Source organism: Montipora foliosa, chromosome 4 (assembly GCF_036669935.1).
Source record: "Montipora foliosa isolate CH-2021 chromosome 4, ASM3666993v2, whole genome shotgun sequence".
NCBI lineage: Eukaryota > Metazoa > Cnidaria > Anthozoa > Scleractinia > Acroporidae > Montipora > Montipora foliosa.
In genome coordinates this window covers 11,818,465-11,830,689 of record NC_090872.1, presented here as the reverse complement: position 1 = coordinate 11,830,689, position 12,225 = coordinate 11,818,465, and the positions used below count along the sequence as shown (strand labels likewise).

At 39.8% G+C, this 12,225-nt stretch overlaps 1 protein-coding gene across 1 annotated transcript in view; it reads right to left on the bottom strand.

The window, feature by feature from the left end:
• Nucleotides 1-12,225, bottom strand: part of LOC137999851 (testin-like) — a 13,283-nt gene extending 1,058 nt beyond the window's left edge. Inside the window, exons 1-8 of the mRNA XM_068845792.1 lie at nt 11,642-12,225; nt 7,514-7,599; nt 7,219-7,405; nt 6,019-6,220; nt 4,582-4,835; nt 3,465-3,740; nt 2,070-2,324; nt 1-1,526 (exon numbers count right to left, since the gene is read on the bottom strand). The exon at nt 1-1,526 is cut by the window's left edge and continues 1,058 nt beyond it. Of these exons, the coding sequence (XP_068701893.1) occupies nt 1,155-1,526; nt 2,070-2,324; nt 3,465-3,740; nt 4,582-4,835; nt 6,019-6,220; nt 7,219-7,405; nt 7,514-7,599; nt 11,642-11,707 (1,698 nt within the window). The 5' untranslated portion in view covers nt 11,708-12,225 and the 3' untranslated portion in view covers nt 1-1,154. The remainder of the gene's footprint in view (nt 1,527-2,069; nt 2,325-3,464; nt 3,741-4,581; nt 4,836-6,018; nt 6,221-7,218; nt 7,406-7,513; nt 7,600-11,641) is intronic.

Genomic DNA, 12,225 nt, shown 5'->3' with positions numbered 1-12,225 from the left:
GAACGTCAGCGTGGGAGGCTAAGACCATCCAGGCAGGCAGGGATTGAGATGATTATTGCAATCCCCTTTGTCCTTTATACTTTTAACATTCTCCCCACTGTCACAGTGAATATGCTGCACAGCAGTAAAAACACCATTAACAACAGAACATTGTAAGTTTGCACCTCAACTGAAAGGTCATGATATTAAGGAACAAACACAATTAATTTTAGTCTCAAACACAATTTCATCCGTAAGCTTGCGAATAAAAATATCTACAAACAATGAAAATAAAACCATGTCAATGCCACCAGGACACTCAAGGAACAAACTTATTGATAGCAAAAGGTTGGCCAAACCTTTTATAGAATTAATTCCCTGTCCAATCATATCCGGATATTTTAGAAAACTGAGATTTTTTCCTCTGTACAAAACTGTATAATTGAAAAAGTCTGCATCAACATGTAGCGTTTTCAAAAGCAATTAATTTTTTGCCCGTCCAAACGAATATGTGATAGAGCAGATGCATGCATGTGCTCTTTATGGTATCAAAAGCCTCCAATGAAATCAGACAAAAATTCTTGAGGATAAAAGTTTTTAAGTTCATACATCAATAGCAGTCCCTCAACACAGACTAGCTATTTATCAATGGAAGTAAAAATAATTACCAGAACAATTCATATTCCAAACCTTTCTTCTGGTTTGAAATTGTTCTGAGGCTTACAGCTTGTCTCAAGTGAAGATAATGATAATAATTATTATTATTAGAATACTTTATAAGAGTACTTGGACTTTCTCACTTATGTCCAGGTTTGATCCTAATTAGATGCACGCCCAATTTTGACATCCAACATGAAGTGTCTCTTTAAGTCTAAGCATTTGCTACCTATTTTCAACAATAAGGTAAGCGTAAAGGTTAGCGTTATTTTTAGCTTTGTGTAAATGCACCAGTTAATCTTTACTTAAAGAGCAGCATTTGGGGGACACTTTGTGAGGTAAATTGTCTGCGTTCTAAGACACGAGTGATGTTGAAGTTGGCGAGAAGAGCAAGGGGACACTTTGTGACGCTTACTGAAATCCGCGTGCATCTAATTATGGTCAAACCTGCACATATCTTGACTTTCTTTGAGAAAGTCTATACAAAGTGAACTCTACCATGGCCAATAAGACACATTTCAACCAGAACTTAAAGCTTTAATCTTTTCATTGCAACTGATGCAAACCTTATCACCATCCACTAAACAGAATTTCTCCCCTGCTAATGGAAGACCACACTTTGTACAAGTGAAGCAATCTCGGTGGAAGTACTGTTCATCGTAGGCTACAAACTTGACACTTCCTTCTATGAGCTGCTTGCAGGCTGCACACCTCTTTGCGTAGTGCTTGCGATAGCAATCCTGACAGACATTACAGCCTTCATGTTTCGTGAAGGGCTTTCCAGCAAGAGGCTGTGAACACATGTAGCAGGCAAAGCACTCGGAGTGGTATGTGTTTCCATCGTGCTTGACAAGGGAGGATTTGATGGGAGTTTTACAATTGACACAAATCTAAATTACAAAAAGAACATTTAACATACATTGTACAATCTGTATAGGAACTGTATAGTGTTGTAGCCCATATTTCAACTGCCCATATAGAGGGAAAAATTTACTCGAAATAAGTGGTTTGTTAGTAAGAGGTGAAAAGGAAGAAAACTAACAGGCTATGAGTATGCATACAAAAATTTGGTTTATCAACGGAGTTGATAATGTAAATTGACCACCGTACAGAGATTCTAAAAGCTGACGTTTCGAGCGTTAGCCCTTCGTCAGAGCGAATCGCTCTGACGAAGGGCTAACGCTCGAAACGTCAGCTTTTAGAATCTCTGTACGGTGGTCAATTTACATTATCAACTCCGTTGATAAACCAAATTTTTGTATACTACTTCCCCACCGACGCAGCACCACAGTTTCTTTAGAAACTACCCCTTCATTTATGAGTATGCATATCTAGCTACCTAGGTTTGAGAACCTTTTCATCAAACTAAACAACATAAATAATTTACATAGTACAGGTTCACTGCTTTAATATGTACAATGAAACCAAAATACCTTTGCATAACTAGAGTCAAAACATTTTCCACACAAGCGTTTGTCGTCTTTCTTGACAAACTGTTGGGTGCCAATGGGTTGCTGGCAGTCATCGCAAGTGAAACACTTCTCATGGTAAGTTTTGCTCTGATAACCAACTTTCTTCTCTCCTGGAGCAAAAAGCCCTGCGCATGCTTCACACACTTTAGCTGGGGTGATTCCACGACATGGATGACAAATCAACTTGTCGTCTTTGAAAGTGAAACCCTTATTAAGCTGAAGAGGAAAGCAAACAGTCATTAACCCATTCACTCTTGGGAGTGAGACTTCATGGATTTTACTCTGTCTAACGCCAGACAATCAATGGGGCCACTTTAGTAGTAAATGGGTTCAACAGGACATAACTTACTAGAAGACCAAGATGTTGTTCACCTTTACCCATTTGTCTGCTCCATGTGCTGACTCCTATGAAGTTCCCCATTGACAACTAAAATTGTCTTGCCTTGGACCAAGTAAAATCTACAAGATGCTGTTTTAGCAGGGATAGATAGATAGATGGCTTAACTAAAATCACATGGCAGCCTTATTAGGCCGAACTGCATGATTATTTACAATACAATACCGGCTAAAAAACTATAACAATATTATATTTACAGAGCACGTAATCTACAAGAATTATACCTGGACCTATTGGCTACACATAGATGGTAAATATGTCTGGGAGAAACGCTTGGTGCGCATTATTGGGTTGGCAAACGACATTGATTTCTAAGATTATAAGTAATATGGTTCTTCGGTGACAAAAAATGATGATGAGGGCAGAAGCTTGTGCTTCGGTATTGGATAATATTGATTCGAAAAAATTATGACATTGCTTGATGCGTCTATCCTTCAGCAAATTCAGGTTAAACACTGAACGGTTATCGAGATACGAAAGGCTGGACGAAATTACATATAGAGCACGTTTTTGAATACGCTCTCTGTCGTTGATTAAATAATCAGGCAGTGCATGATGGTAAAGAGGAGAACAGTATTCAAGTACAGGTCTAATACAAGTAAGATAGAAACTGTTAATATCACGAGCAGGAACTTTGGCGCACTTAAGCAGTATGAGAAAAACATCTGCTTATTACTCTTTTTGACTACATATGAAATAATTATGACAATTCCATTTAAGGGTGCTGGCTATAGTTACCCCTAACACTTCAACACTGTTTACACTGGGAAAGTTTATTTTAAAGAATGATCACAAAGAAATTTGACAAATTTCATGTTGCACTGACTGGCTATCAACCTTTTGGATGCACCAGCATTGATATTTTATTTATACTTGTAACATTGAGGCTTACATCAAATTTTATTACGCATGTACTTGTAGCTGCGGCAGACTGACAATCAAATCACAATTAAACTCACCAAAGGTTCCTTGCACTCTGGCTGAGAGCAAACAAAACACTCTTCATGCCAATGCTTGCCACGCACATCAACATCTTTCCTGCCAGGTCCAATAGTCTTTCCACAACTTTGACAACTATTGGCAAAATTCTTGTCATAGCAATTGACACAAGATGGTTTACTATCCACTGTTACAAATTTCTGCTGTGACAATGATTCGTCACAATAAAAACAGCAGAGATGGCCAGGGTGCCAGTGCTCATCCAAGGCAAGAGAGTATTCTCCGACATAGATCAACTGCGAAAAACAAAACAATTTACCAGTAAATGGACAATCTGTAACTTCCAGCTGAATCGATTCAAATTTCATGCCAATTTTCTGCTTCCATTTTATCCTTAAAATTTGACTTTGCGGTTTTTGACAACACTATTACATACTATCCCTTGAAAGACAGAATTTTTGTTTCATTGTGCCATAGCCTATATTCGCCATCAAGGATCGCTCTTGGGTCTGATGCAATCCTTTTTGCACAAGATTAAGTTCACTAATTGGCAAATTCAGGTATCTTTACATGTTCCTCTTTGATTCATTTCACCAAGTTGAGTTGAGGAAATTAACTTTGTATGAGCCTGTCTCTAGCAGAAAGTTGTGATCAAAATCTAATTTTCCCTTCTCTAGCAAACACATACTCAGTTGCCTATAAGTCTCTTGTCTATCATTCTTCCATCCTGATGTTACACAGTGAATTTCTCTTGTAATAGGTAAATCTGGTGATACACCCATTTCTCTTCAACATTGGTGCTGACCATTTTGGCAACCTTATTATCTCTAAGAACTACTGCAATGGAGATTAAAATTCTTGGGACATTTTGTGAAATGCAGATAAATCTATATCATTTCCACCTCCAAACCAACACTGTTGAATTTTCTGTTCTGTAATGTTTCAAATTAATGGCTGTAGAACTGTTTACCTTTAACAACATTATAGAAGGTGGGAACAGTGAACATGCCTCAGTTATCGCAAAATAGGATGTTTTTGCTCGATTTACACAAACAATATTTTTTTCCATATTTACAATGTTTTTGTTGACTGTCCCAAGGTATTTTGTCCCCCATTGTAGACAGAGCAGTGACATACTTCTTCACATCCAGCACATCGAGGCTTCAGTGATTCACTCCAATGTCGAGGGCAGTACAGCTTCTGTTTCTCCGAGTCCCAACAGTATACAAGATCGACAAGGAGGGCACCATCTGCAGAACAGACAAAACACTCCACGTGCCAACAAAGGTCAGGACCTGCACGGAAGGCAAACACTGCCATCTCTCCAATGTTCATTGGTATACCACATTTTTCACAAGGTGATGGCATCGTAAGATCTGGTTTTACAGCCCCTAGAAATTACAAAAAATAAGAACAGTCATTCAAGTCCACACCAGCGCTAAGGATGAGGACTGTGGTTCATTCCAGCTGGATGTCCCTCCTGCATTTTTCAGTGCACTGATATCTTTAAAATATTATTAAGCACAACATACACAAAATGTGTCTTTTTTTGATCTGTGGAAAAGAGCTGATTTACCATCATGCCTCACACACGTGCTTCACATACCTGGCAGATCATGAAGCCAGTCAGGAAGGCATTAGGAAAAGCTAGAAAGTGATAATTATAATTATCAGTTGCCTTTTTGGAGAGTCCATAATATGTTAATCAAAAAGAAAGGAAATTAAAGGACTCCGATCCTATATCATATCATACATGAATCATATATCTTTATTTACCCTCTTATTTTAAAGTAGTTTGGTGAGAGTGTCTAATCGGCGTGGGTGGGTGGATCGTGGGTAGTTGGTCGTGGGTCGTGGGTAGTTGGTCGTTGGTTCGTGGGTAATTGGTCTTGGGTCGTGGTTCCCTAACCCTAACCCTAACCCTTTTTTATCAACGACTGGAAATTCTCAAAACAGACAAGACCTATGGTAAGACAAATTTGGACCGAGCACTGAGGGAGCTAATACATGTACATATCTTTTTTTTTATCTTCAAACAAACACGACCCACGACCCACAATCCACGACCCACCCGCCCACGCGATTTAGCCTCATCCTAGCTTGGTGTAGTTAATATCTCTGAGCATTTACCCTCTCTACCATGATACACCACAGAAGACAGACCACAACACTGGGAACTACATGCCCTACTCTTTGCGACAAGTGTGTGGGTTCTTTTACGTCCCATAGGATTATGAACATTGAAGGGTTGTGAGACAGTGCCTATGGTTTATCGTCCTTATCCAAGAAGACTTAGCAAGGACATACAGTCATAAAATCAAGATGTAAATGCTTTTATTAACTAGTTTGTTAGTTTGTGAATTTCAATACTCTATTGTGACCTATTAACCGACAAGGATCACTGAAACAGACTAACTAACTTAACTTCTGTTGCACTGCTTCCTTACTTTTCTCAGTCTTGAAAAGCACCTCCTAACCTCGGTTTCAGGATCGTTACGCAAAAAAACTATCAGTACCCTGTTCTTTGCAAAAATTAAAATCTCCTTCGTGATACATGTTCCTAAACACTCTTACCAACTCCCAGTGCCTTGTCAACTCTCACTGCACAAAGGTCATCCATCACCATTTTCTGCTCCAGAGAAAGTTTACGGCAGTGCTTGGTGGAGAAATCTTGCAAGGGCATCTGATAAATAAGTTCTTTAAGCCTGTACCGTGCTCCATTGGAATCCAGTTTCGGAGTCTTGTCTTCAGGAAGCCTTGACATGAAATCCTTGATCTCAAGGAAAAAAGAAAGAAAGAAAGGAAGGTTAATAGTTGTTGGGTGAAGGGCCCAGAAAATTTCTAACCCTAATCCGACATGTATGTACATTAATGTAGATGTTGTCGGTTAAATACGGTCTCATGTTGAATCCATTTTAACCTAAGTTAAATTGGTGATCCTCATTTTACCTATACTAAGTGTAAAGCAGGTATCAGCCCCCCAAAAAGGACTGAAAACACCTTTACCTTCCTTCAAGCTCTTTCCTACGCATCTCAACACATCTTGTTAATGTTTCATATCATCTTATCGGTTTCTGTATTCATACACACTAAAAATAACACTAACCTTTACAGTATCCCTACCTTATTGTTGGAAATGCTTAGACTTAAAGGGGCACTTTGTGTAAGATGTCAAAATTGGGTGTGAATCTAAGGCAGCGTTTACACAAACGCGGTTTCACATCAACACAATTTCACGACTTCAAAACAGCGTCAAAATTGATGCAGTTTGGAAGTGTTTAAACGGAACCGTTTTCGCCAGAAATTCTAAGTCGTGGTGGTATAAGCGCGCGCTGCACTACGTGTTAAATTCACTATTTTGGATTGAACAATGCAAATTTCGTGCCAAGTAGTAACCGCATATAAATCGATGCGGTTTCACTGTTTACAGGACAGATGAAACCGCGTCGTTTTGAAAACGCTCCACTTTTGGCAGCGGTTTCAAATCGACACGGTTTCGATAACAGTATCGATCGGTGTTGTGTAAACGGAAGGTGTAACCACATCAAGATCGATGCGGATACAAATGAAACCATGTTCATGTAAACGCTGCTTAATAACTACTAGGTGCAATCCTGGACATAAGTAGTAAGATGTACCCCAATATTACATCACTGGTCATACTCATTCTGACTCATACACTATGGTGAACGGCCTGAGCAAAAACAAAGTGCCTTCACTCTCAAAGGGTTCAGCTCAGTCTGCCAAAAATAACTGGTTTTGCTCTTTAATTACCTGGATACTTGATAAGCCACAAGGTATCCACTCATATCCCTCCGCATGAGCTTCTTTCACTTTAGTCAGTGACGACCTTGGGGGTTTTTCCTCAACACACATGCGATCCTCTGGTAAATTCTGGTAGCTGTTATTTTGTGGGATGTCATGGCATTCGACTGCGCATTTGCAGAAAATGCAGTACTTTCTGCCAAAATTAAAACCGTATTCATGTGAACAACATATTTCCTTCATAAGAAGAGCCTAAAAACTATTGAATAATATTGGAAAAACACTTAGTTGTCAGAAGACCCACCTCCAAGGATGGACAGACAGTCCTCTGCACTTTCCTTTGCAATCCAAACATGGGTTTCCTTGTATCTCACTTACTGTAAACGGGTCCTGCAGAGTTTTGGAAACAAAAGCACCAGCCACTTGATCTCACTAATCACAACTGGACATCAAAAAAGTAAAGCTGTTTTACAGCTTTAAGTTCACTTTCTAATCACGGTTTTCAGAGGAGTAAACAGTTGGTACTTCTCATACAACCTCCCATTCAGGTGGGGGTATGGGTGATGGTAATGAATTTATGTAGTGCATTTCCTATTCACATATTCAAATGCACTTTTTACAAGTAATCAATCTGTGGTTGCCACTGGACATCAGCATATACAGGCACTGCTGGCAGCCACTATCAGTCCATTAGCGATCTCACCCAATCCATGAATGAATGAAATGAGGCCTGACTACAACACCAGGAACTACATGTCCTACTCTTTGCACCTAGTATGTGGGTTCTTTTACGTCCCAAAGAATTATGAACATTGAAGGGTTGTGAGACGGGCCTACGGTTTGTCGTCCTTGTGTAGAAGTCGTGACCAAGGCAGTAGTTTCTCCTCAGTTTTTTATTGCGTCTTTCAATAACATGCGGACTCTTAAATTCAAAGGTCAACTGACAAATGCATTTTTCGCTACCGTCAATCAAATGTTCGGCGGCTCCTCCCAGCTTCCGACCATGTTGACTGAACTAGGCTCAACGAGGTGATTTGATTAGTGCGCGCTCGACAGTAGTCGGATGTTCGGAGGAGCCGCCGAACATTAGATTGACGGTAGCGAAAAACGCATTTGTCAGTTGATCCTTGAATTTAAGAGTCCGCATGTTATTGAAAGGCGCAGTAATTAAAGACCCTGAGTGTTGGTCTGGCCTAAGATGAACCCACGACCTCCTGCACAGTAGTCTGATGCCCAAACCCAACTAAGCCAACCGGTGGGCAGTATTGGTACACCACAGGGATATTCCCACCAATGTTGTTTCAATGCATAGCTAAAAGCACTCATATTTTGCAGCATACTGTTTTACTTTATCTCAAGCAACCAAGCAGCAGCCCTAACTCAGTTGGTTGGTGCACGGCTTTTGGAGCAAGAGGTCCCCAGTTCGATCCTCAGTGACCTCAGTGCTTATGTCATTGGCTGGTTATTTCATTACTGTCAGTGCTTATTTCTTTACATGTGATGCCATTTTCAATAGTGTCAACACAAGGGGAATGATCACCAGCCGGTCTCCCGTACAAGTACTAACCCCGTCCGACGGGGCTTAATTTTGGTGGACCATTTCCCTTGGGCTTCCTTGGTCCAGTTTTTGCGACCTCTACATAAGCAATCACAGTAAGTACGTGGATTTTGTTTGCAAAAATGTTCTTAAATAGGAGATTGTCTGTGAGAGACTTGTTGTGAGAAATATTGTGAAACTTAAATGTTCTTCATTGCATTGGCATTTTAGTTTAATACTAAAATATTATTTACAAAACCAAAGACTGCAAATGGCCCTTTCCTGCAGTTAAATTACATATCCTCACATGGATTACTCTTTAAGCCCTGATTAGTTTCTTAATTTACTGCAGATGAGAAAATTCCTTGTGTCGTTGCCACTCCACTGTTCAAAATCCAGGCTTCCCTCATTGCCACTTAAATGCAAGCAGGAGCCTTCCTGACACAAGCTTGTTTGCTAGTGTAAAGAGACCGGTTATCACTATCATTAAAGGTTTTAATGCTGACACTGTACATCGACCCATCCCATGTAAACGCCTCCAGGCACCTTGTTTACATATTGTTTTCTTTAAATTTTGAGGGGGACCCAGATAATGGTACAGAAGGAATTTCAGATTGGGGGTCAATGATTTGTACCATCCTAGAGACACTTATTAAATTGCAATTAACCTTGCCTTAAGAAACAACAAGCTGTGCAAAGAAACCTCTAAATTGGAGGTCTCATGGGGCTTCAGACGGGAGGGTCCTTAGTAATTTTTTTACAAATTGGGGAGGGTCAAACCTGTTTTATTCTCAACCCGGGGAGCGTAATAGTTTTTTTTTTGGCAAGGAAAAAATTACTCCATGTCGCTTCTATTTTGTATATACAAGCAAAGCTACCAGTCGAGATTAATCTAAATTATTTCACAGGTGTCTAAAAATTAACTTATCAAAAAACTATCTTCTCCCAACTAACATAATTGTCTCTCTCGACCCATGCCTGCTTTCTCCCATATTTTGATGTTTCCGTGCGGGGTTCTGGTATAAAATCAGTCTCCGGTGAGGATTCGTCACTTAAGCTACTCGAACTTGAACCGACAACTCGATCTACTACATCACTATATTCGCCCTTTGCGTTCAGGAACCACCCCAGGTCTTTATCTTTCCACTTCTCTGGACCTGTGCTTTCACTTGTTCCCGCAGCCGATGTGCCATCAACTGAGTCAGAGGAGTAGCGGGCATCCTTTTTAGAATGGCGAGTCGGCAAACAGCCACAATAGCCACAAGTTGCTCCATCAGACCTCATGAAATCCCCGCATTCACCACAAGCACATTTCCCTCTTTCTATTCCTCGTACATCCTTGCCCGTTTTCAAGTTTTCACCGTACAATCACACACAACGCAATTAACTACTTTGTGTGTAGATGAACATGGTTATATGAGTAACATTTCCAGTTTGTTATTTCCACTTCGGTTATTTTTGTCTTGGATAGGTTGAGGATGGGGGGGGGGGGGGGGTTGGGGAGGGTCAGATGTTTTTGTTTGGGTATTTTTGAAGGGTCATGCATTAATCCATTCCAGGAAGTGGGAGGGCTATGACTTTTTTGGAAAAAAAATTCTAAAATACCCCGGCCCACCCCCACCAATAAATAACGTACCTTCCCTAAGCAGTGGATAAGTCACAGCAAAACCAATTGCACTATCCAATGGATAGTGACTTATCCAGTCGTTAGCGTTATCCACCTTTTGAAAAATTGGGGCCTTGTGGATAACACTATCCACCCATTGAACAACTGAGGCCAGGACTATTGGGGAAGTTACTTTTAATCTTATTGATACCAATCAGTTCTTAAGCCCACCCACGGTTTGAATTTCCGTATGAGTGTTTAATAAATTCCACTGTGTAGGATTCAAGATGACACAAGACTCTGAAAATCTGACCAAACATAATTTGTGGTTTTTCCGCTAGCCATCGATACAAAACCAAGCTTCAAAATCGTCACTATAAATGCTGCCAAAATAAATATCTAAATTTAGTTCACAGCAATCCCTCTACTCCGTATGTTTCACCCTGATGTTTATTTTTAAAAAAGTGAGTGAATTTAATAATTTTATTAGCACCTAGTTTCTTCTAACTTAAAATGAATACAAACAAATTACAATGTAAAAACAAAGCAGACTCTCCACGGTCTGTTAAACAAGGAAGTTTACTAATGGATTACTCTCGGTAATAGCTTAGAAATAATACAACACGAGAGTGTGTGAAAAAGATTCACGGGGTGATGTTTTGAACACTTGTCACAATTGTGACAAAAACAACCAGCTAACGAATCGAAGACAACGAACGATCAATATTCATGACATTTAAGTGGTATTCTTTTGACCTAACATACAACTGAATCCGAGCATTCCTGGCAATTGCATTTAGGAGTCTTGAGGAATCTACAGTTTTCGAACGTGGAAAAGCGCGTCGACAGGCCAGATCAATGGAATGTCACACCCAACGTTGTCTCGGCTTACGACGAAAAATATTCGGAGAAAGAACGCTAAAAACCCGACCGTATTTTCTTTGTATCACTTCGCTTGTGTAAAGGAAGAAGGTAAGCATAACGCCCCCGATTTCAATGCGAGTGCGCACAAACAGCAATGAAAGCTTTCGCAATGCATGATCTCAGCTGTTGCGGACCGAAGGTGGGAACAAACAACAAGAGATATAACAGAGTTCTTTGCTCTACGAAGACTGCTTTGACAATGATACACTCACTTCTACGAAATGTATCTTCCACGATCATGGAAACTCTGTTGCAAAGTTGAGCGTCTCAGCAGAATGAAGGTTAGAAGCCAGAGAGCATAACTTGACAGCACGCGCACGAGCGATTATCAATGCAGGATAAAATATGGAAATAAATGAAAATACCTTATTTCTGCTAGCATCTGCTTGAAAACTAATGAAGTCTAAAGAGTCGAAATCTCCACTCGCCATTTCCTCTGTATATACGCTGTTCGAAAGACTCGACCAAAGTTTTCAGGAGGGCGGCGGACCTTGCAGAGACAAACTAAAGTACACAGTAGCCAATCACGTTGCTTTATGTTAATTATCTGTTTGTTCCTCTGACAAGTATTGCGGAATGTGTGAATTCTTTGACCGTCAAAACAACAGCGTTTTGAAAAGCGCACGGAGAATTGCTTGAACAATTTATTTTCCTATTAACTAAACCTGCTCCAAAGATCATGAAATGAAAACCAAAACTGATTTGCAAATAGGGCATGAGATAGTTAAGTGGATTCCTTCTATTCTTATTGCGCCAGTTCGCCTGACTTAAAAATACTTTGTAAAAAGGAGCAGTTCTATCTTTTTTTAGGAAAATATTCACGAATGTTCGATGTATATTATACAATGTAACAAATTATTTAAATTTTTATGACTATCATGCTCATAAATTGCTTCTGTGTCAAAGGTAAAGCGATTTTATTGTAAGCTGATTGTAGCGTAGGATGAAA